This window comes from Sebastes umbrosus, chromosome 20 (genome assembly GCF_015220745.1).
Source record: "Sebastes umbrosus isolate fSebUmb1 chromosome 20, fSebUmb1.pri, whole genome shotgun sequence".
Taxonomy (NCBI): domain Eukaryota; kingdom Metazoa; phylum Chordata; class Actinopteri; order Perciformes; family Sebastidae; genus Sebastes; species Sebastes umbrosus.
The window spans coordinates 18,121,175-18,147,030 of record NC_051288.1 but is presented as its reverse complement, the minus strand read 5'-3'; the positions used below and the strand labels follow the sequence as shown (position 1 = coordinate 18,147,030).

Below are 25,856 nucleotides of genomic sequence, written 5' to 3'. Positions count from 1 at the left end.
CAATAATTAATTTGAATGTTCCTGATAATATTTTGATATTTCCGAGTATCAAAAATAGATATTACATAAGCTACATGCATCAAATGATTGATTCAATAAATTGCACATAATACCCTCACTGCACTTGCTATTGTGTTATTGCACTACAGTATAACAATACATCCCTTATTCTACTTCTAAGTGCAAATAAAGAACACTTATATACACATGAACACAGTGGTTTGCCTCACTCACCACTGGACTGTATTTTACTTCTAAAGTAGCACTGTTCATTACACTCTACACTTATTAACTATTGCTATAATATGTAACATACATATAGTACAACTAGACGACTTCAAATGTGCCACTGAAACCACATGTTTTCATTCTGCACACATTATTCAGTCTTCTACGTTTACAGTTATTCAAATATAAATATCTTAAAGTGCCTCATTATCAGACAGACTTCACATTTACACAACCTCTTTGGCGACCTTATGGTGTCAATAGAATAAAAAAAATGTACATAACTTTAGCACATTAAAATGGATCCAGTATAGTATACAGTATAATATAACCAGCCCGTTCTCATTCCGAGGGCGTCAAATACCGACACTTTGTCACGCCCGTCGGCGTTCGATACCGATGTACGAGGCACCCTTTTAGGAGACGCACCAGGCTTTCCATTAACTACAATGTAAACCCATCCACGGCAACATTAAACGCTCAGGGAAAGTGCTTTGGTGATGTATTAGAAAGAGCAAAAGAGACATACAGGGCGGGTGGATGGGTCCAACAAACACAGGGCTTTTATCCAGGAGACCGCGGTTTGTGTCCCGTGCGTTACGTTTCACTTTCACTTTACAATCAGCTATTCGTTTGTGTCCTGTGTTCATGTCAAGTCACATTTTCACTGTAAAAACAGTCATTTTAAGCCCAACCATGTTGTTTTTTTCCTAAACCTAACTAGGTGGTTTTGTTGCCTAAACCTAAGCACGTGTTTTTGTTTAGTTCACAACATTAAGCACGTGTCTACTGTGACCAAAAAGTGACGCCGACACGTGTTTAATGCAACGAAAAAAGTGACGTCTATAGGTCTGACAAAGCGTCAGTATGTGACGTGTTGGGATGAGAATGTGTTGATACAACTGATCCAGTTTGTTGTTAATATAATGGCACACACAAAGTGAAACAGGATCACATTTACAGGATGTCATGATTGTTATAAGTCACTTAAATATACATTTTTCTTTTTTCTTTTTTTTTACAGAATCCTCTCATCTATATTACATTACTACTCTACGTGTGTAAGATCTACATTGGGGTCACTCAGCTGATTCACTCTGATAGAGGCGTTGCCCCTCTCATCAGTGCTACAAAGCGGACATGGCTTCAGTTTCCTAAAGGCAGCAGACCAGTTAATCTCAGTCTGCCGAGTCAAACAGGGTCATCGTTGGACCCGAAATCATTATGATGTTTGCACACATCCCAAAAAAAAAAAACGTTTCCAGTTTTCATTCACATTTTTTTATATTTACATACTATATATTAACTTTAAGGCTTTTGCATTTTGTGGTTAAAGGTAACACTATTGCACATACAACAAAGACACACGACGGCATCTCAACTACTGAGTCTAAGTCTATAAGAGTGTTGAGTGGAGCATCCTGAGAGGGCGTGCTCTCTCTCAGTGTTATGGCTTATTTCCCTGATTTACGAGGCTGGCCGGCTCCCTGGCTGCTAGCAGCCACTTTGGGTGCAGCAGCGCTGCTTGTATTGCACAGGTCCCTGATTTCCAGCAGGGCCTCGTTCAGGGCTTTGACGAAAACGGCCGAGCTCGTCTGCGTGTTCTCCCAGAAACTAGACACACAGAAGATGATGTGGTCTGACTGCGGGTTGTAACAGGCGCCGTAGCCGTTGGGCACCACCGGGCCGTAGCAACAGAACATTTCCACTGTGGTAGGAACCTAGATACAAGAGGACACAGTCTGGATTAGACCAGTTCAGCTCATCAAGAGAACGAGCTGCTTAATATTTTAGAAAAATTTATCAGATTAAGACTTCAACTAACAGTTTTTATTATTGCTTATTCAATTGATTATTTTTTGGATTAATCTTTTAATGCTTAAACTGCCAGAAAATAGATAAAAAGATGCTCATCACAAGTTCTCCAAGCCTTAGATGACATCTTCAAATAGCTTATTTAGTCAAACCAACCTCCCAAAAGATGATTAATAACATAGTTGGTCATACATTTTCTGTAAATTGATTTGCTCTAAATTACATTTTCTACCCAGTAACAGTTTTATTACTCTTGTGTAAGTTTACATCCAACAGCATGCAGCAACTGCTGCTTTAACCCTGAATATGTTCCAGAGGTAAACATCTTTCACTTGGTCTTTGTGATGTTAACACCACTGAGAAATCTCTCTGATATATTTTCCCTTCACATTTAGATGTATTTATGTAGAAACTTCTTTAAGAAATGTAAAATGCATAAATATTTCTGTTTACCAGAAGAGCTTGCAGACACAAAATGTTTAAAATAGAAAAGTTATGATGAACACGGCTTGGGTTGAATCACTATTGAAGTGTATTTACTGGCGACAGAGAGTAGTTGTAGTGTAGCCTGTTGAGGATTAATAGCGTATGTACTCCATTGTGTATATGGCTGCCTTAAGCAATGGATATTAGTAAAAAAATATAATTATTACAAGTGTTGGGTTCCATTGCTGTCAGGAAAGCGAAATATAGATATGGTCTAAGTGAATAAACTCAATGCAGAGGGCAGTAGATGAGTCTGGCAGGGTCTCCATTAAAAACACTATACCAGTAAGCACACAGCCCTCTGTGAGGATCCCAAACACCAGCAGAAACTACATATTTTATTTAGTCTTGAGCTTTTTGTTAAGTTTTGTTGTGTTGTTTCTCAGTCCATGTTTAAATGACTACACTTGAGTTCAGTGACTCTTTGAGAGGCTTCTCCGTAGGCCATTTGAACCTTTATTGACTATACGGTGTTTGCCAGTGGATACTCAACCTGCATGGGCTGTGTTTTCTCACCTTGAATTATATAAAAATAACTGTGTTAAGTTTGCAAAAATAGGAATTTGTTAATATCTATTTCTGTTGCAGGTTTTTTTCCCCATCATTGTACGTCTGCTCACAAGAGGAGGAAGTTGGGATGGATTATATGCAAAGCAGCAAAACATTATCAGCACCAGTATTTCCTCAACAGTATATCCTCTGTGTTCTCTAACTTCATCCAGAAGCTATCATTTCAAGGGAGAAAATGTATATGTTAGTGTTAAAAATCCACTAGAAAAGACTGTATGACCACACCTGAGGCAGGGAGGATAAAACAAACGCTCCTATCTGGAAAGGAACCGCCCCCCTCAGGTGCAATCACTTCCACTAAATGAGAGGCTACATATGCTGTCTTCCTCCTTTTGTTCTCTCTTTCCAACATGATGTGTGTGTCCTAGCTAAAACAATACACACAGACAGAAGCAAAATAGAAATAAGAAAGAAATCTGCCACTGAATATAAATTGCTCTGCATAAACAGCACCTGCTGACTGTTTATCATTCTGTTGCTCATATCATTAAGTCCAGCGTATTCCAACAGTTACCTGACTGGTAGAAAGGATGAACTGGTTACTGGCCATATACGTCTCATCACAGAAGATCTCTGGCTTCTCCATGTTCAGCTCCTTTGCGATCCTCATAAGCCCGAGGAGATGATTGTCTATTCCCATTCCTGTAATAGCCTGAAAAATATATATTTTTTCTTAATGCTAATGAAGTATTTTCAATTAGGACCTCAATATGAGCATAGGAGTTATTCACAGGCCCACGGGTCACATATTAGATTGCAGAGCATAATCACTGTATTACCTTAACTCAGGGGTCAGCAACCTTTACTATCAAAAGAGCCGTTTTAGGGAAAAGAAAACCCCAAATAATCTGTCTGGAGCTGCAAAACATTTGAGCATTGAGATGAAGGTAACACAGTTTATAGTCTAAGTATATAGTATATAAGTCTAATGCAGTGAGGGCCAAAGTGCAAATGTACTACGGAGTATTAGGGCCATATTGAGGGAAAAAACATCTGAGATTTCCAGAATAAAGTCATAATATTACGGAAAAAAAAGTTGTGATATTATGAGAATAAAGTCATAACTTACGAGAAAAAAAGAAAATGGCATGTAAAATTACTACTTTATAATATTATGACTTTATTCTCATAATACTATGACTTTTTTTTTCTCGTAAACCTATGACTTTATTCTCGTAATATTATGACTTTATTCTCAAAATCTCAGATTTATTTATTTTTCCTCAATGTGACCCTAATACTCCGTCGTACCATAGACCTACAACAATGATAAATAAAAATGAAAATGTAAACAAAAAACAGTTATTCATTTCCATTTTTATAAATCCACAGGGAGCCACTGGAGAGGAGCTAAAGAGCCGCATGTGGCCGCAGGTTGCCGACCCCTGGTCTAAGCTAAGCTAAAAGTGCTCTGACCAGAGCTTTATAATTGCCATACAGACATCATAATGGTGTCATTATTATATATAACTCTCAGCAATAAAGCGAGTAAGTGCATTTCTCAAAAGGTCAAACTTTTGTTCTTTAGTCTCCAGGGAGTTTGATACTCAAAAGATATTTTGAGATGAAGATGTTTAGTTTACACTTTAAAATTATGGCTGCTACAGCCAGAATAATTAATATAGTGACAAAAAACTGCTTTGAAATACTTACTTTAATTGTATAATTTGTCTGGGCATCAATTGCATTCCTCAATCGTCTAATTTTTTCTGAATCCTGTTGGAGAAGTGAAACATAATGTAGATTAAAAAAAAAGTGCATTTTTCACATTGTACAAAAAGAGAGCAGCACAGCCAGTAAATTCATTTTTCATAGACCCGGTTAATCTGCTGGGAGATCATCTGTTTTGGATGGGGACACACGGTTTGGCGTGCTGAGGTGGCTGGTCGCACCTGTTTCATTTAAGCAGGCGTGATGAACAGTAATGTGGGAGTTAGTCAGTAATTGGGGTCGAAGTGAGAAAAATGACTCACGGTGAAAGTGGCCCTCTCGTCTGTCATGGACATCACAAAGGCCAGGGCCTCGGGGGTGGCAGAGCGAATGTTATCAACCCGACCCTGTTGGAAACGCCGAATGGATGCACTCTCATAAGTGGACACGAGCCTTCTGTTGCATCTGTATGACGAGACACGATCATGGCGATATCAGATTTTTAAAAGTGCATATTTATGGCCATATTTGAAGATGGAGATCATGAATGTACTTTACTTGTAAAATGCAAGCTGTAGGGCGACTTGTATGAACGCATCTGGACTCATCTTCTGTTTTTTGATGAAGTCTTTCCCATAAGCGTTGAACTTGACAACATCCATGTCAAGATTATTCACCAGCCTGACGGAGAAAGAGCAGAAGATATGAGACAGGATGTCTCTAGAAAGAATCATTTGTAGATATGATTAAGTGTTGTTCTTGCCTCTTGAGTCTGTCTCCAGATGCTGCTAAGAGTCCTTGGATGTGTGGGTTACATTTCCAGAGCAGCCTTCTTGGAGGGGGAATCTCTCTGATGCTGGACGCCCTCGCCATCTTGGAGGGACTTCCTGTTCTGCTCAGGGCAACAACATCACTTGTATCTCCTTCAGTGTTGGCCTCAGCAGCATTCATTGCGACAACAATATTCAGTGTATGCTTATATCTTGCTGCGATTGGCTGACTTACATGTATTTCATCAGGTATTCAGAGAACTGCACCATCACTATCCCTTCGAATGGCGAATGGTCGCACACAACTCCGCATATCCCGTCCATTCCTACAACAAACTGAGAGAAGGTGGATTAGCTAACAGCCCAAACTCTTCAACCATGGAGGATTTAAGTGCCTCGAATGTAGCCCTACCTGCATTGACTTGTCATACCAGCGGTTCGCCCCGTTCTTCTCACGGCCGCCTCCATGCAGCATCAGCAGGGCCCTGTTGGTGTCTCTAGGATCCAGGCCGCTGGGCTCATCCAGACACACCACACACGCACAGCTCTCGATCAGAGCCAGAGAGTCCCTGTTGGTTTGATCTGAATGGAGGAAGGGAAGGAGATGAGATATGGCTTTGGTTTATATGTCTGAAAATTGTTCGCAGTCGTTTAAAACTTCTGATAGAAATTAGAGAGACGTTTGCAGCTGACACCTTTTGTTAGTGCATCTCTGGCTTGTGCCCATTCTGTTCTCCCGTCAGATGTCAGGATACCTAATGGAGGGAGTCTCTCTTCGGCGTTTTCTGCCATTTTCATGATTTTCTCCAGTTGGGATAAGATCTCCGTCTCGTTGAGCTGCTTGCTGTTTGCGACTACATCCAACACGAAAAACTAGTGAGAGAAATAGATTACAGAAATCATGTGTTCCTTAACTATTCCGTTATGTCCTGCATCACCTGATGTCCTACAGCAACTTCAATAGTGAATACTTTGTGTGTATCCTTGCCTACGAATAGTTATTTATATCTGCGCTTATTGTTACTATAGTGCAGTATTTGAGCAGCTGAAATAAATAGGACACTAGTAATTATGGTAAGGACTAAAATGGCCTTAATGGACTAAATTGCTACATGAAATATGGCTCCTCTACTGCCATCAGTTAAACACGTGACTCAAGGAAACTCTGGCAGATTCAATTAACAGTAATTTAGTTAACAGCCTGTATCTCCATAGGGACGGGCCCTTATGTGCCACAGATTGATAGTTCCCAGAACCGTTTCCAGGTGAGAGCGCCTACTGTGTCCTTTTCCGTGGTAATTTAAAGGCACAATTTGTGAGCTAAATTTAATAAAAATGGTAGCCTTGGACCTAAGACGTGCAGATGTTGGCGACGGGGATTTTATGCATTTATGGGGTCTCTATAGAGGATTATCAGTCAGGACTCAAAGATAATGTGGGGGAAATGGCACAGACTACACGTTGTAGGTATGCTGTTTTGGTACGGCAATGTGGGAGTGGGCTAGTGTGTTCTTAAAGAAAAAGACAACCCGTAATTTGTAAATACTGGTGTAAGATGTCAATTTTTAATTATGATCAGTTGAGAAACACATACTAGGATACCTGTATAATAGGATCATGTATTTGAATAAGAATATATGGTCACCGATTACCTAAAGTCTTTAGTCTTTTGTCTGATTTGATCAGTAAGAATAGCTGTTCAGACCAGAGCAATTAGAAATGAAATGTCTAACTGAAGAGTAACTGTGTTGATATGATTCATATAGTCCTACTATAGGACAGCATTAAGCTTCCACCATGCTGTAAACGTCTCTTACGAATAGAAAATCTTCCAGTTTGTTCTCCTTCCAGGGAGTCTGGTTAGGAATCGTGAAAGAAGACAGCTATATTATTTTCTGTTTACTTCCTGCTCAGCCAGCCCCAAAGATAAAAGTGTTTGTCATTGATTGCATTCTTTAGATATCTATACAGACATAATACGGAAATTATTTCATATTCTGGCCAGTTTAAAAAAAAAAACACTTTAACATCGTTACATAACATTATGGTTTATAAAGGCACAGTGTTTTCAAACTAAAATGCAGCCACACATACTCAGGTCTCGCTCTCCATCCCTTTAGAAATGTAAATTATAGATAAAATCTGTCAATGATGACCTATTAGTAGACTTCATATTTTTCAGTCTGTCCTGAATACAAAGCGTCTGTAAGATAGTGAAGAATAGGTGTGGCATAGTACCAGTTGGTAGTTTAGGTAAGCCTGTTGTGCTGTACTTTTTCACGATTTTGTATCTTGCACTGTGTTTTGCTCCCTTTTTTACAAACTGTATTACATCAATTTGTTTTGAGATTCATTACTTATAATGTAGGCAAGCTCATCCTCTTTAAAGTCCTTTGAGACATGTTTGTAATTAAGTGCTTTATGAATTTAATGTCCTTAAATAAACCTTGTATTCAGGGCTGATAACATTCAATAGGATGGAGGAATTTGACTTTTTCAGTTAAATGCAAATGGTCATGCCTGTATATCAGTAACACATTATTTTCACAGATGGCACCTTGACAGAATATATGATAAATTGTCTGTTTAGATGCTCAGAATAGTCCTATACTTTGAAATCTGATGAAGGAATAGTTTATCTGCACTAGAGGCCAGTATTGCTGCATGTAGTGGTAAATCCACCACACATCTGGTGGTAAGAAAAAGGCATTTTAAAAGTCATGGCTCATGTCTGATGTGACGTCCTGACCTCTCTCACCTCTCAGCATCTATCGATAAACTCTGAATGTAATATTAAAACATCCTTACTTCTATTTTCTCTCACATGGACAGGACACACAGTCTTCAGTTAGATGTGTGATGGAGTGTGAAAAGTCTCCTCAGAGGCCGGCGTGCTGACCTGGTTCTTGCACGCCACGATGATGTGCTCCGGCGCTGAGGAGGCTGCGTTCATATGAACCTTCAGCGTGTCTGTCTTAAGCCCCGGGTAGCGGTAGGAGTTGAACAGGCGGTAGTACTGCTCCATGCACAGAGGGGTCCCAGCTAGCTGGCCTCGAGCAAGATCCACTGGCAGCGCTCGCCTGAGAGACATTATTACACACATGAAATTACCTCTAGACTCTCACTTTATCACTTCATTTTCATCTTAAATTCACCTACTTTACCCTATGGGGATTACATAGATGAGGTATAGGGCATGCAGGTGGATGCTGAGGGGTGACAGGTAATCCATTATAGGTTAAACTTACGCATCAATGAGAGCCTTGTAGTCCAACACTCCTCTGATGAGACGAGCAGCAAACCTTAAAAGAGTGAGAAGTTTGCAATTTAAAAAAACATGAAACATACACAACGAACTGGCTGGTGATTATAATTAGATCTGCTGTCATCTCTCAAAGGACTAACGGTAATCACATTATGGTAAATTACTAGGATACAGTGGGCGAGCTGTGTGTGTTTATCTGTGTTTGTGTGAGAGAGAGAGAGAGACAGTGTGTATGTGTGAGTGGGCGATGCGGGCAAATAGGGAAAACACAGAGCCCTGTCAGGTCTTATGTTGTATGTCATTTGTCTTGGTGTTATTACGTTCAAAGCCAGATCAATACAAAGGAGGCGGCCGCAGTGCACCACACCCCTAAATGAGGCCTGACTAGCAGTCTCTGCGGAGAGCTTGGCCCTGTCACTCCCAATCTAATAAGTGTCTGTGTCAGTAGATTACCAGCTCGGGGTGCTCTGGAAATATTCAGTTAGTGCGGCGTGAGCTGACAAAAGCTAATGTTGAGTTACAGGGCTGGTTGGACTGGTGTAATGTCTGGTTAGACCACGGCTCGTTTAATAATGGGCGGAGATGTGGCCAAGAGATGATGCCAGTGATATTCTCCATGTCTGTAATTCAGATCTTAATCTGAGGACGTTCCTGCTGAGAGGAACATAAAAGGCTGTCAGTGGCTGCAGAACTGAGTGATATACTGTGTACTTTGTATTGTTAGTGATGGTGTTGTGTCGTGGTTGGAAAAGTGTGGTCGCTTGACCCTCAGATGCTCTCATCTGCAACTAACAATCTGTGATGTTCAGTGCATTCTGGGAGATATTATGTGATATTAAGTATTGTGTTTGCTTATTTTGGTGCATTTTTGGACTTAAATTTGAGATTTACTGTATTTCCCAAAATTACTGAAAAGTTAGAAGAGAAAGAGGGTTTCCAACAGAGCTGAAATAATTAGTCAATTGGGAGAAAATCAATCTGATACTATTTTTATAATAATTTTTTTTAAGTCAATTATAAGGCAAAACACTCATTGTGATGATATTTTGTATAACGTGAAAGTAAACTCACTATCTTTGGGTTTTTGACTGTTGGTTGGAAAAAAGAAGCAACTTAAAGACGTCAATTTGGACTTTTGGAAACTCAGGTTTACTATTTTCTGAAATTTTTTGGACAAACTGGTTAATCGAGAACATTTTTGTGAGATTAATCGATAATGAAAATAATTGTGGTATTCACTGTGTTCTGTTAGATTAGCTGCTGTCACAAGAGAAATATTTTTTTTGAAGTTTGACTGAAATGTTTTGTGACATCAAAAGGTTCTTTTGCAGATGCATATTTTTCATATTGTCACTTAGGATAAGGTTTTCTTTTTAATTGTTCTTCTCATTGACCTATACATTTAGCAGCAGTAGTTTCAGAGTCTCTGGTGACTCACAGTTAACAAAGGAAGATGGATAAAGTTTAAGCACATGGAAACGTTTTACAATAGCAGAACCAAAAGAGCACATACCTGAGGGCATCTTTATGATCTCTGAACGTCTGCTTAGGAAACACCATGACAGGACTGGAGTTGACTGGTAGGGCCAACCTGTTGTTCAAGTACATGTCCTCCAGCCAGTAGTCATAGACCTACATAAAAACACAGGGAGGCTTTTTGAGAAATCTGGCTTCGTTAAGCGTTTTGGACTCGAGTTATTACTTTCAGAGTTGGACCTGTGGGCAACAGAGTAAAAAAAAACCATCACAGTGTATCACTGCCAGATGAAAAGGGGAGTGGGAGTGGGAGTCAGTGTGAGAGTGGGAGCATGATAGATTCCACTGAGCTGGATGAGTTGTGGACTCACGGATCAGCCAGACGGAGGTGGAGAGATTGAAGCAACAAAAGCTTCAATACATCTTTATTACAAACTTGTTTCACTTTCTTCAACTCTTTTATTTATTTTTTTATGTTATGTTAAAAAAATCTGATGTCATTCATTTTTATTTTCAGACTGAATGAAAAGATTGATAACTCCTTATTACAAAAAAAACACAATCAAAGCTGATTACAAAAAATGTATTATAAAAGGTCAAATTCAATGAATTGGAATGTAATGATAATGAATGATACAAAAAGTGTATCGACTGAAGAAAAATCATTAGAGAATGATTTTGCAGTGACTGTATTGAGTTTTCCAAATGAACGCTTGATGAACTAGAAAGGAGAAACACATCCAACTACTCTTAAAGACTAATAAAACCAACACATCTTTATTGATACAGGTGAAAGACTGAGTAGGATTTGTTCTGTCTGTCTGTTTTCCAGTTCATGCACCTATACGGCAAAGCAGCAATGTTTGTTTTTTTTAATCTTGCAGGTCTGAGAGTTTACCCAGTTGGTCGTCTTGTCGCTCCTCTCTGAAAGCTTCTTCTGGAGAATCTCTCCGACGCCTCCGGGAGCCCCGAACTTCTCCACGATGGCCTTTGTTTTCTTGAATTGCTCCTCCTTCACCAGGTGTTGGACACATTTCAAGTAAGTGTCAAGGGTTTGTTTCAGTGGGGGCACAGGGATCTTTTCCAACACCTGATGTCATAAAAAACAACAGATTGGTACAAATACTCATAACAAGTACTGAAAGGACAGCAGCTGTTCAGCATTTTTATGTCTTTCCTCTGATTCACCGAGGGTTCATTAGTTAAAGGGGTAATTCCCTCACATCTTTTCTTTATGCTTTTATTATTAGAACCTGAGTTAATAATTCATCCTAAATGCTTCGAGGCCTGTTTGAGAATAAATCCTACAGCCCTCTGGGACTTGATACACTCTTGTTTTTATAATGATGGGAAACGCAAATTGATTATCTTTTCTGTCTGATGTTTGATCATTTGCATAACAGGATAAGTTAGTAGCTCAAGATGTTAATATTGACCAGTACATTGGAACTGTAAAATAAGTTGTGATTCCTGGAGATGGGGATTGTGTAGATTTTATTTTTTATTTTTAGTAAGTGTTACCCAGGAAAACAAACAAAAAAACAAATTCAGAGGTGATCAAATCATAGTAAACACAATGCAGACTTCATCATAACTTAATCCACCACTGGTTCAATGTGGATTAAACACAAAATAACACATGTATTTCAATGTCTGAAAGGTGAAAGGCACGCACGGTTTTAAAGGGGTGACCATCTGATTTGTAATTTCTGCTACATAACTGTCTTTTCACCTAATTGCCTTATTATATCAGCATATGCTATAATGTATGGCATACATTATATATTATTAAAGATTATGACTCAGATTAGTCATTTTGAGTTAATTTGGAGGAAGACAGAACCAACCCAGTCTCCCATCAAAATGTGTAATAGCAACGTTGGTTCACAGCACAAAACTGGTTTGGATAGAACCCATGGTTTGCATATTGCATTTTTGTATGGTGGTTTTCTTACAGCATTTGACTACTTAATACTCTCTTAGAATATTAGTTATGACTATCAATCGATTAAAATATTTAATTGCATGATTTTCCATAATTAAACGCAAATTAATCACACATTTTTATTTGTTCAAAATGTACCTTAAAGGGAGATTTGTCAAGTATTTAATACTCTTATCAACATGGGAGTGGGCAAATAAGCTGCTTTATGCAATATATGTATATATTTATTACTGGAAATCAATTAACAACACAAAACAATGACAAATATTGTCCAGAAACCCTTGCAGGAACTGCATTTAGCATAAAAAATATGCTCAATTCATTACATGACAAACTCAAGACTTGACTATGACTTGCCCCAAACTGCATGTGATTATCATAAAGTGGGCATGTCTGTAAAGGCGAGACTTGTTATTTCAGATTAGCCTACCTTTTGGTAAAAGACCTCATCAGCTCTTTGAATGGCTTCTTATAGATCCATGGTCACAAATACTTGCACAGGTTTAGCTTTAGGTCAGAGCATTATTTATTATAATAAAGCTCAGGAACCTGAAGATGCTAATACACATTGTCACTTTGTTCAAAAATCACATCATCTGTAATGATCCATGTTGCCGATCCAGTCACTTCATGCTCGTCTCCTCAGATTAAAACACGCCTGTAAATTGGTGTTGGTGTACCATGGCAGGGATTGATTAACAACTTACAGTTTGTTCTGCAGAACAAAATCCATGACTTTTAAAAGCCTTAAATATGGTCAGAACCTGGTCTTTATAACATTCAGATTAATTTTCTTATTATATCAGCATATGCTATAATGTATGGAGTTTATTATTAAAGATTATGACTCAGATTAGTCATTTTGAGTTCATTTGGAGGAAAATAGAACCAACCCAGTCTCCCATCAAAATGTAAAATAGTCAGGCTGGTTCACAGCGCAAAACCTGGTTTGGATAAAACCCAGGGTTTGCATAATGCATTTTTGTATGGTGGTTTTCTTACAGCATTTGACTACTTGATAGTCTTAATTTTTGTAAATGAGCTCAGAAAATGGTCCTCTTTATTTGTCGGTGTAAATGTTAACCTACTTGATTATAAAGGTTTTGCAAAATAGGAGACTGACAGTTATGTGTATGCATGTAGCCTACTTATGTTTAAGCCTATTATTAGTAGAATATTAATTAGGGCTGTCAATCGATTAAAGTATTTATTCACATGATTGTCCATAGTTAATTGTGAATAATCGCAAACTAATTAATTATCTGTTCAAAAATGTACCTTTTAAAGGGAGATTTGTCAAGTATTTAATACTCTTATCAACATGGGAGTGGGCAAATATGCTTACTTTATGCAAATATATATATATATTTATCATTGAAAATCAATTAACAACACAAAACGATGATAAATATTGTCCAGAAACCCTCACAGGTACTGCATTTAGCACAAAAATATGCTCAAATCATAACATGGCAAACTAAAGCCCAACAGGCAACAACAGCTGTCAGTGCTGCCATTTGTATTCACATATCTTGAGGTCAAAGGTCAAGGGACCCTTTTGAAAATGCCAGTTTTTTCTCGCCAAAATATAGTGTACGTTTGGAGCGTTATTTAACCTCCTTCGAAACAAACTAGTATGATGGTTGGTACCAATGGATTCGTTAGGTTTTTTAGTTTTCATATGATGCCAGTATCTTCACTCTAGCTTTTAAACTGAGCCCGCTACTACCTAAAAATCACAAGTTGTGTTAATGCATTAAGGAAATTAGTGGCGTTAAAATGAATTTGCGTTATCGTGTGAACTTTGACAGCCCTTATATTAATGCATAATATTTTTTCGCTGAGATTGACATCCCTGATGGCCACCTCTAAACATCCCTTTGCCAGCCTAGTTAAAAAATCCTAGAACCACCACTGGTGAAAGGCCTGCTGTGATTTCCGCCTCTAGTGGTCAATTGGTGTAATAAAAAAGAGAAAATGTAGAATGAGTGCTGATGTAAAGAAAAACACTTTTACTATAGATACAATGACATGTTCTCATACTTGGCTGTGTCGGTCTCTGGCCGTCTCTTTCTCCAAGATTGGCATCTTTGCATTCCAGTCCAGTCAAAGGGAAATAATGTAGAAAGCCTCTAGAGATGATCTGAGGTCAGTCTTCCCTGCACGAAGCACGTTAAGACATTTGAGAGAGAAAACAGAAGTAAAAAAAAAAAAAAAATACAGTAAATAAAATTAGGCCCACTGAGCAATGGAGCTACATAGTGTTGTCTGAAAGTGAACCAGCAGGCTTCCATTCTTCATCGTTTTGCAGCCTAATGCAATTTGCTGCATGTCCTTGAATTCCAGCTGCGCCTCATAGCTCACCACTGCAAAGAGATATGCATCTTAAAAACTCATTTTTTTTTTATCTCTGTCAGTCTTAAAAGCTTATTTTTTATTAAAACAAATGAAAATTCAGTTATTATAAGGTGAAAAAATGTACTTATTTTCAGTGCAGTTTCACATTTTAATGGCATTTTCATAAAAAAATATATAAAATTGTAGAAAATTCTGTATCATTGGATGCAAGTTGGTTGGATAATTAGAAAAAATATATATATATATTTTAAATTCGTCCTAACATTTCACGTTAAACCTCCAGAAAATGATTGTAATTAAAATTATTACCAGATACTTTATGTCTCTTTGTTGATACCCCTTTAGATAAAACATAACTCCCCAAACATCAAACATAACTTGATTCTCTTCAGGTGCATCCACAGGGGGTTTCCCAATCTACACCTGCATGTTCCATGCATATCTAAACTGGGCATCACATGCTGCACATATTTTGATGTTTGTTTGGTATGTTTTGTCTGAAGGGACAGCGCTCACGACATGCAGCTGGCCTGGATTGTAAAGAAAAGTGTAGTCACTGGACCCACTTGTCCTATACATCCTGTATTGCTTCAAATTTGCGTGCTGTTGCTTCGCCTTTTGACTTTGGGCTCTCCTGCCAAAATGAGCAACCCAATATGGGTTTGCAAGTGGCTCACATCCAAGTCTTTTCCCCATACATGCACCTCCCCTCTAAGTTTGTCATCTCAAGTATATCCTTTGTGATTGATGGTGTCCTAAAGAGCTCAAATGCTTATTTTATGTCTAGGACACGGCTGACGGTGTATCCGGTGGGACCTGGAACCATTATGATCATGTTAGCAGTATCCAATACCCGTTCAAGTGGGGAGAGGGACCCTAATAACTTTTAATATTTGGAAGGTAACGTGTCTGCTGGTGATTGAGAGACAACCGGTAGGGGCAACCCCAAGGGTCTCATTATCATCAGAGGAGAACGTCTCATAATCAGGGTCCTCCTCAACATTACCCTCAGTCTCAGACACATTCTCCTCTAAGTCACTTTCACTGTTAAAGAGCTGTGACAAAACCTCAGTGGTAGAAAATGGAAAATCTCAAGGGTTCTCACACTACTGCAAGTATGGCAGGTTAGGGCCCTGAAGCATTATGAAAGTGCATGTGATAGTGACCTCAATATCAGCCAAAAACAACGTAAACAAATGTGTGCAAATGGTTATATTTCTTATGTTTTATAAAAGCTTAAAGATCCCAAAGAACTGATGCTTACAAAATGCATAGAGGACATTGAAAACACATCATGTTAATCTCATGTTTACACAGTTGTCCCCATTAAATTAGGAAAAGTCTCAGATCCATTCTCCTCTAAGTCACTGTTAAAGAGCTGTGACAAACCCTCAGTGGTAGAAAATGGAAAATCTCAAGGGTTCTCGCACTACTACAGGTATGGCAGGTTAGGGCCCTAAAGCATTATGAAAGTGCATGTGATAGTGACCTCAATATCAGCCAAAACAACGTAAAGAAATGTGTGCAAATGTCTATATTTCTTATGTTTTATAAAAGCTTAAAGATCCCAAAGAACAGATGCGTACAAAATGCATAGAGGACACTGATAACACATCATGTTAATCTCATGTTTACACAGTTGTCCCCATTAAATCAGGAAAAGTCATGATGGTCAAGCACTTATTCAGAGCATAAACATTGAATTAAGATAATAGGAGGCTTTTAAGATGCATAATCTTCCTTGCTGTGCGTAAAAGAAGCTCATCCAGCAGCATAATAAGTTTTAATAAACATGCATTACTTGAAAGAGAAGAAGAAAAGTTACCTGATCGGTGCACCACCACTCAAGAGGTCAGAGAAGTGTTGTTGCACGCCCACGTCCACTCAGTGAAATCCCATATTAGTGTAAAGCTCCACTCAGACTGCTGGACCTCTCCACCGTCCCCTCGGCTCTCCATAAGGCTGCTGTGTGTGGCTCCACATTAAAGCGCGCCTTGGAAAAAGATGCTGAAGGTGTTTGCTGTCTACCTACCCCCTTGGGGCAAGAAACTCCTCCCATCGACATCTATTCGTGGAACATATTATCTGACAGCTTGCCTCTCTCCACCCCCTCCTCTGCCTACATCCGATAATAATTTTAATATAGGAAAAAAGAGCAGTGAGAGCCTTTCTGGTTTGTCATTCATAGGTCCTGTGATGGTCGACAGAGATGACAGTCATGGTGCTTTCTGCAGAGTTTGTCAGCCTGATTTTAGACAATACTGGATGCACTTGTTGAAAACACATCTGTTGTGCAATTGTAACCTATTTCCTAAACTATTGCACACTTTTTTTTTTTTTTTTTTTTACTTTATTGCCATTAATACAAATTAACAGGCAATTAATCATCACAAAACAAACCCACCAAAACCACATAAACAAAGTAATGCCACATATGGATGGAGTGCACACACACACATCCACCCACATATATATAACTACAAAAACTGTACATCAAAGACAATTAAGTACAGGATTCCTGACTAAGGTATTCAATAACTAACATCCATCTCCTTTTAATAAATAGGCAATTTCAGTTGTGCCTGGGCAGTCATGTATTCCATCATGTGGAATACAGATGTTTGACTTTTTGTAACCATTGAGCAATTGTGGAAGTCTTCATCCAGTTAATAGTGATCACTATTGCGCACTTTGATCTGTTGATTTAGATGGTTTTCTTTGTTATTATATTGTGGCTAAAGTGCGCTCCATCTGCGCGTAATTGCGCACGGCGAGAGAGGTTACCTTGTGGAAATGAAAAGTCTGAAATAAACTTTAAAGTTATTTAAAGGAAGGTTTATATTTTTTTCACCTTTTTATAATGAAATCCTGATGTCCTTTTCAACCATTTTATTACTATTACATTATGAAGTTTGAATCACTCTTAGAATCTAAATGCATGATATTTCTATAACGAAATAAGGTCCACACTTATTTCGTTTTTATTCGTTTTGAAGCTTGAAATAAGAATGAAATCACCAGTGTCACACAGATCCAAACAGAGATTTATTAAAACGACAAATTGATAAATGAATACATGTTTTGTTCATCTGAAGGAGAACTGACTTCATTATAGCTACGTCTTGACAAACATGTTTCAAACATACACGCGCACACACACACACACACACACACACACACACGCACACACACACACACACTTTGTAGAGGTCCACGTATGTTTTAACAATTTACATTGTGCATGTATCCACATATGTACAAAAATCCATTTAATATGATACATTTAATTTTCAAACAACAGAAAAACATTTCGAAATAAAAATAAATAACAAACTTGTTACAAAATTAAAATCCACAATTTTTTTTTTTTAACAAACCTAAAAAAGGAAAAAATCAGGCCTTTTTCTTTTGATGTGCAAGTAAAAAAAGTTTCTTCAGAGACTAAAAATATAGGCTATTTTTGTTGTGTAAGGAGGGGGGGGGGGGAAATGTGCTGCATATAGTTTGGTCCCATATAATCTTGTATACGCACATTTATCTATTTATATCTTTTTACAATACTCAGTGAAACACACAAATTCAATAGCTGATTAGATCTCTCACAAAAAACTCCAGTTATACGTCCAGTTATGACAAACTCTACATAAGACTTGTTCGACACAATGAAAATCACAGTCAAAAAAGAAAAGAAAGAAAAAACTCTGGAAAGCGTGGTCACACCATGGTGATTTTTGTGACTGGGTGTGTTTTTATATTGCACATACTTACATAAAAGTATAAATTACTTCACTATAACCATGTCTCCAAATCTCTCCTGCATGGGGAATATTTCGGCGGTGTGTTAATGAGAGTGTGGCCGCTCTAAGTGCACTCTGGACCGGACGACTCTTCTGACAAGGACCGCTGTGCTCTAAAGTTATCAAACCCATTTTCATCCACTGACAAACAATTCCCTGCAGAACTATAGCCCTTTTTCTTCTTACCTCTCCTCTCCTCCATCTTGATAGTATCGTACAACCCTTGTGGAGCCTCCTCTAACAGGTTATCTCTCTCAGAATAAGATGGTTTCATTTGGCACACGTTGCGCAGCAGCAGCAGAGCTGGTGCGTAAAGCACATTGACTAGACCCATGCCCAAATTAAGCTGCACAAACCCCATATTGTGCACGATCTGACCTGCCACTATAGGACCCATTGCATATGCAACAGAATAAGAAATATCTGCTATTGCATAAACACTCCCATACACTGACACATGACGCACGTCCACTAAAAACGCAAGTGTTGGCAGCAAGGCAGTGTCTACTAGTGCGATTCCAAAACAGATGCCACACAATGGTGCAATGAGCTGCCCAAAAGTTTTGCATGCAGGTACAGTGCAGGAGCTCGCTCCTATAATAACCATACCCAGTGCACCGTAGAACCACTGCAGATGTGGATGCTTAGCTGCAAGTTTGACTGTTAAATACACACCGAGGACGTGAGGGAAGAAAGCTGGGAGCCAGGTGAGCCCCATCTCCCACTGAGTGGAGTGCATGGTGCTCTCCATCCAGTTGGCAATGGTTGGCTCCAGAAAAGCCAGTGGGATGTTGCAGACTGTCAGTGCACCGGCCACTACTGCTATGTAAGGGTCAACCATGAGCTTGTATATGGGTGTCCCTATTGGCATGTTCTCTCTAGTCCTGTTGGAGAAAGGCTTGATGATAGTCAGCAGCAGAATACCATCAGCCAGGCAGATGAGGGCGAGCACAATGAAGGGCACTTTCTTGCCCGCAAACTCGTACAGGATCCCTCCAAATGGAGGCGCCACCAGACTCCCGAAAGAGATGAACGCCAGTGCAATGCCCAGTGCAGTGCTCCTCTCAGACTCCTCCGTGTATTTGTCAGCTATCATGGCGATTCCAGATGTGTCCGCGAACGCAGAGCCAAGACCTTGCAAACTTCTGGCCACAAACAGGGTCGCGTAATTCTCCGCTATTGCAAAAATGCATGTGGACACAAACATGACAGTGAGTCCAATTAAAAGAGGAATGTCATATCCAACCCTGTCTATGAAAGTGCCAGACAGAGGGTTGACTAGCAGCTGCAGGATGGCTTTGGATGCAAAAAGCACTCCTATCTGGATGTCTAAATTGTTCCTTTTTTCTTGGCTTGTGCTGTTTGCTGCTGCAGATGATGAAGAGTTTGGGTGCAACACTACGTGGACGTGCTCTGACTGCTCGCTCTCCAGCTCTGCGAGATAGTCTGGAATAATTGGCACGATTACCATGTAGAGCATGTTGTCCAGCAGGAGAGCCACGCAGACGATCACTAATATGATCCGTCTTTGCTGGTGAGGATCCTTCATGGCTGTGCCTAACTGCTTGGTTCTTTCTCCCATCTCGGACAGTTTCACTGCGGCTGATTTCACCAGCCCAGATGATGATCCTCCTTCTCCTTCTTCATCCATGATGTGTGCTTTTTTTTTTTATGATTTTCTATTCAAAATTGTAAAAAATTGTGCTTCTCCCAGTCTGCTGCACGATTGTTCAACACCTCGGATGTCTCATTTGATGCTCTCCATCCTCACCTCGCCTGTGCGTAAAAGGGAGAGAGGCGAAGAAGGTTGAACTTGGCTGCCTCATCGGTGATGAAGATGGCTTTTTCCTCAAGTTTCCTCAACGTGTCTTCAACCTCAGCCACATCCGATGTTGTTTCATGATCTCCCAGAGAGGTGACGTGGTGGAAATGGTAGAAATTTCTGCATCTTTAAATGGCAAAGTTTGTTTTTTTGGTTACATATTTGCATCACCAAACTCCTCTCGCCTCTGTGTCCATACCTCCTATATCACCTGTGGCACTTTTGCGCTCAAGCTCTGAGACCTACGAGTGACTTCGTGGCCATTTGGTGCACATTAACCCTATTTTAGTCCCCTTTTTTTGTCTCCTCTTTTTCACCAAGAGCTATGACGCATCACCAGCTTTGCCCCCAAGTGGATCCCTTCGCCACTTGCCTCCTTTATGTTAATTTTCCAACCCATGGCAGCAAATCACTTCAACCAATAAGAGCCAGTGCAGTGAGCACCATGCACATCACACGACCCCCTCTCTACAAGAGCCTGGAAGAAAAGGAGGCTTTCTTATTCTTAATGTCCAGTGTGTGTGTGACTCTGGACTTTGGTGTTATTCTTCAATGCTTCTATATAAATTCATAGACTTTTACGCACAAGGCACAGCTGGGATATCTGCAGCAATACATCTTTTACCAGAGAAAATCTATCTGATATAATCTCAAGATAAGATACAACCACTTACAGTATACATAGGTAGCCTATATATAAATCTAAAGAAGACTTTAAACACCACAAACATAAATAAAACAACTGAAAACCACTGAGTCTCTATACATGTAGACGTTTTTGGAAATTAAAATATTAAAACTTGATCAAATATTCAATTCAGTACATTCAATAGCTGCTTAAATTGAAAAAAAGTTTGTAGTCTACTATATTTTTTAAACGTATACCAGACATGAACTCATAAACGACCGACTGCTGCAGGAGCTGAAGAGATTTCAGCACCACGAGGCTGTGGACAGCTCCCATCACCACAGACACACAGGACATTCTCACTCACTTTATGAATGAAATTTGTTTTTTAAATTTAGTCAAGGAACCAAAACATGCCAGTTATAATTATATTAAAACTGTGTAATGACATTTAAATGAACTATGACATGCAGCTCTTATGTCCTGAGATGGAATCGTGCCAAACAGTAAGGGGATGTGAGGACCTGGTTAGATTTAATACAAGACACTGGCGACACCTTGTGGTGGAAATCTACAAGTACACACAACACCCATAAAAAAATCAAATTGTCCATGAAGTTATAAGATAAAAATATTTTTTTTACATCATTACAACCAACTTAATGTTAATCCTCGTTATCAGTTTAGTTTTATTATTATTATTTTTTTGCCATCTATGGTTACATTCCTATTTTAGATTAGTTCATTTTATTATGGGATAAAAACAACAACAAAACAGGATTTTTATTTTCCATCCTGTTAAAAGTATAAAAGGCTTGTTTATTTTTTCATGTCTTAACTAGAACTATTATCATTTGCCAGTAGAGGGCGATGAAGACTTGCAAATAATAATAAATGTGTAAAACACTGGGTGGCACACACCAAAACTCAAAACACAGGGCTGGAACCTCCTCTCTCTGATACTAGACAACAACCAAGTGATCTTAATTAAGTTCAGGGATCCAATCCAAGTTTAAAAGTAAATAAATAATGTCTTCTGGTGCTACACAATGCTATAAAATGTTTGTTTACATCAGTAATAGTTGTGAAAACAGCAATTTAACAGGCCTATTTTACCAGGAAATTTTAACCTTTATGTCAGACTCTTCAATTTGGATATATACTTGTAAAGATTGTATTCTATTATTTATGTTATTTGTTCTCCTATAAATAAATTAATACAAAATAAAGTTTGGACATTTAAAGATCAAATAGGTCATATTAGATTTGCAACTTTACAACTTACAATAATTATGAAAATACAAAAACAATAACAATCACATTATCTCCCACATGCTATTTTTTCCTACTTTATTTATCCTCACTCTGTGGGAGAATACATCTGTTTCTACCAAATGTGACTTGTGTTGCAGTGCTTTTATTACAGATGTTAGTATTGATTGTGTAGCAGCCCCAGCGATGACGGCATCTTTTTCATTTAAATTGTTGATATCAACACTTACGATGATTACTGTTATAAAACAGCATATTGGATGATGATGTCAGTCGACAGCGGAGGGGTGTTTCCAGTGTGTTCAGTGGATTATTTGATGCAGAAAAGGCAACATTAACAAACACCAACAGGAGGATTAACACACCACAGGAAATAACTGCCCAATTTCACTAATGAGAGAGGCTTGGCACAGCAGCAGCCATTAGATAAACACACTGCAGTTTTTTTAATATACAGATTTCATATGAGTGGCAGTGCAGATATGTGACTGCATAATGTCTAACTCTAATTTAACAGTGTCTGCAGCAGTTCAGAGTGTCAATTTTGTCCTCTGGGTTGAGATATGGACGGTGTGAAGACGGTGTGAGAGAGGTTTAAACAATGAGGCCAGACGAAAGGCTGTCTGTAAAGGCTAGTGACGCAAATATGATCTAATCCAGATTATACTCTGGAGAACAATCCTTTAAAAGTTCTTCTAAGAAAAATCCACAGGAGATGTGTCTCATCTTTGACACCATTTGTTGTCATGTTAAAATCAAAATATCAGTCGGTGAATGAGAAGTCATTATGGCTTACAGTGACACACAGACATAGACGCATGCAGCGTTATGTAAGATCTTTGTTTTTGTCATGTGACATGTCTCCTCCTGTCATCTAATCTGACCCGTGGACTGTAACGTGTAATGTTTAATGTGGGATTTACTCTGACCTTTGTTTTTCTTTTCTATGTCGCTCTCAGCTGAATGATTATTTAACATCAACCATTGTGCTTATCGGGCCAATACAAAGTTGATCATTAACTTGGGAGTTTATGCAAACATTGTTTCCCTCTTCTTTCAATTGACCTCTGTACTTCAACTTTTACTCCGTAAAGTCTGTTATGTTCTGATTATTTATTCATTTCCCAAATTGTAACTCAGCAGCGGCTCTTAAGCATTTATACAGGTCATCAGTCGGCATAAAATAAAGTGCTCTTAAACCATAATCCTCCTTTTTAAAATAGATTTTTGTAGAAACACAAAATCTATAGCTTTAAGAGTTTCAAAATGGGAAAGGTAAGCTGCACTGACAGCATTTTTTAATGTTATTTTGTACTGTTTTGGAAATTTAAATAATAATTCTTTTATCATAGATCTTGAGGTCCATAGCTATCATTAATGAGGTCATGTCCTCAATATTGTTTCTCGGAATTTAGGGGGTTTTGGGGGATTTTTTAAGGCTTGTTTAAATATTTTAAATGTGAATATATTTGTCAAAAACAATTAAGGGTTTTATCATTTTTTTTATTATTGTACTATCATTTATAATTTAATTTATAATATTTCTACACCTGAGTTATATTCCTTGCAGTGTGCAGAAGGCTTGGAAGATCAAATATATGTACTGTTTGATTGGACAGTTGAGTTGGATAAAATATGAAAGAAAAATGGTCAAATGGTCAAATGTTGTTTTTTTTTTGTGTGTGTTTATTAGTAGACGATGCAGAGGCTTAAAAGTTTGTATCACCCCTACAGAGTGCGCTGTTTGGATAGTACCACTTGATTGAGAGTTTTTAGTGGGTTAGGGTTGCACCAGGTGAACTCATGACCTCAGTATTTCTAAATTTCTAGCTACAGCCCCGTTTATCTGGTGCTCTTAAGGTCAAAATCTGACTCTGATTAACTAAATCTGTCTGAACATGTCACATGCGTGCACGTGTGTGATGGGTCTGCTGTTTTTTGCTGTGTAAGGTTTTTTGTGACAGATGTTTATTTTTTTTACACCAGCTGTCGTGACCAGCATCAGATTTAACACACTCATGTTTACTATTCAAGCACAGACGGGAACATCTTCACCTCACCTTGTGCGTGGATGGTAATCCTGACTCTACCGAATGAAAAGGGTTGTAGTCAGATTTAGTCACTTACACAATGTGTTGTAAGAAAGCTCACTGAGACGTTAGCTGTCTGTCACAGGTTGTTCTCCTTTCCTCCTGTGAGCTTGTTGCTATTACTGCTGCTTCTGTCTACAGCTCTGATCGAATTAGACTAGTCCACTTGTCTTGTAATCAGCTGTCAGTCAATGGGACGACTGTTCCCAAGAATTTGATGCTAATCTATTGGATTCCCCAGTCTTTCCTGAGAAACACCCTGCTCAGCCCAGGTGGCTGAGGAGCAGTAGTGTTTGAGGAAGTACATGATTATGCCCGACATTTAATACCTGCTAATGAGAAGAGCTTGTTTCGTGTGCTGCAAGGACACTAGAGAGTTGGTCGCATAACAACAGCACACCTGAGTCAGCTTCTGACTAGTAGGGGTGTAAGAAAATATTGATACTACATACACATGAGTAAAATGATATTATGTTGTATGTTTAATTAATCTCTTAAAAATCAGAGATTGTAGCGGGCTCAGTTTTAAAGCTGGAGCTACTGGCATCATATGAAACTAGAAAACCTAAGGAATTCATTGGTTCCAAGCACGCTCCAAAGTTAGGCTAATTTTTGGAAGAACTGGCATGGCCATTTTCAAAGGGGTCCCTTGACCTCTGACCTCAAGATATGTGAATGAAAATGGGTTCTATGGGTACCCACGAGTCTCCCCTTTACAGACATGCCCACTTTATGATAATCACATGCAGTTTTTTGCATGCAGCATAAATGTGTTATTTTTGCCTATTCTAAAATGGTGTATTTCTGGTGTGTTCTTCATACTGACAGTTTTCCTTAAATTCAATTTTAAAAAATCTAAATATATCACCTTGCTTACAGTATCGCAATATATTGAATCGTTACCCCTGTATCATGATACGTATCATATAGCCAGATTCCTGCCAATACATAACCCTGCTGACTAGTGGAGTCTTTTTATTTTTATTTTCTTTTTTTTACAAATTAACTTTTCAATTTACACTTACTTTCAGCTTATTTTAAACACAGGTTTAAAAAAGAAATAATACAAACAAAAATCCAAAGAATTGAACTGTGATGTAATGCCTTGTTGTAATGCAACAAGACTTAGAGTCTACAGCCATGCTTATGGCTCTGTGAGGCTGTACTTAGGCACAGCGGTGAGTTAAATGCTAATGTCAACATCCAAACATACTAAGCAGCTATAATGTTTGCTATATTTAGTTTAACCTGTTAGCGTGCTAATATTTGCTAATTAGCAGTAACACAAAGTATCATTCGTATAGCAGGTATTTGGTCATAAACTTAAGTATTGGACAAATTTAACACTTTGATCTTATGCTAGTTGACAGGTCAAAAATGATTCAATTTACCCCACATAGCAATCCTTCCAATAGTTCTTGAGATATGTCACTCAAACCCACAAATGTCAACCTTATGGTGGTGCTAGAGGAAAAGTCAGGAGATCACCAAAGTCAGTATGATTCATCCTCTGGGGATTATGGATGTATGTCCTAAATTTCATGGCAATCCACCCACTTGTTGTTCAAATATTTCCATCTAGACCAAAGTGGTGGACTTTGCCCCATCTTTGTTAAATCCAAAAATCCCAAAAGATCACACTTCATACTGTGCAATCCCTTTTTGTAATCCCCTAATTTATGCA

The 25,856-nt window shown here is 38.6% G+C and overlaps 2 protein-coding genes across 2 annotated transcripts; both read right to left on the bottom strand.

The window, feature by feature from the left end:
* Positions 1 to 925: 925 nt before the first annotated feature.
* On the bottom strand, positions 926 to 16,997 carry LOC119479072 (choline O-acetyltransferase-like). The gene is made up of 15 exons (XM_037754281.1): positions 16,389 to 16,997; positions 14,249 to 14,364; positions 11,159 to 11,350; positions 10,298 to 10,416; positions 8,768 to 8,821; positions 8,419 to 8,599; positions 6,215 to 6,392; positions 5,932 to 6,101; positions 5,755 to 5,855; positions 5,513 to 5,641; positions 5,308 to 5,430; positions 5,073 to 5,214; positions 4,753 to 4,815; positions 3,614 to 3,751; positions 926 to 1,949 (listed from the first exon to the last, which is right to left on the bottom strand). Exons 2-15 carry the CDS (start codon positions 14,291 to 14,293, stop codon positions 1,683 to 1,685), a joined length of 1,902 nt encoding a protein of 633 aa, XP_037610209.1. The 5' UTR covers positions 14,294 to 14,364; positions 16,389 to 16,997; the 3' UTR covers positions 926 to 1,682.
* A 584-nt stretch (positions 16,998 to 17,581) lies between these two features.
* slc18a3b (solute carrier family 18 member 3b) lies at positions 17,582 to 20,517 on the bottom strand. The gene has a single exon (XM_037754301.1). It carries the CDS (start codon positions 20,009 to 20,011, stop codon positions 18,425 to 18,427), a length of 1,587 nt encoding a protein of 528 aa, XP_037610229.1. The 5' UTR covers positions 20,012 to 20,517; the 3' UTR covers positions 17,582 to 18,424.
* Between the last annotated feature and the right edge of the window lie 5,339 nt (positions 20,518 to 25,856).

What these genes read in the sequence shown, in the direction of transcription:
- LOC119479072 (XM_037754281.1), bottom strand. Translation starts at nt 14,293, where the DNA reads ATGCCAATCTTGGAGAAAGAGACGGCCAGAGACCGACACAGCCAA. An exon ending in TCGTGGCGTGCAAGAACCAG is followed by an intron (nt 6,393 to 8,418) that starts GTCAGCACGCCG and finishes TTCTCTCACTAG; the next exon opens with TTTTTCGTGTTGGATGTAGT. An exon ending in ACGAGAGGGCCACTTTCACC is followed by an intron (nt 4,816 to 5,072) that starts GTGAGTCATTTT and finishes CTTCTCCAACAG; the next exon opens with GATTCAGAAAAAATTAGACG.
- slc18a3b (XM_037754301.1), bottom strand. Translation starts at nt 20,011, where the DNA reads ATGGATGAAGAAGGAGAAGGAGGATCATCATCTGGGCTGGTGAAATCA.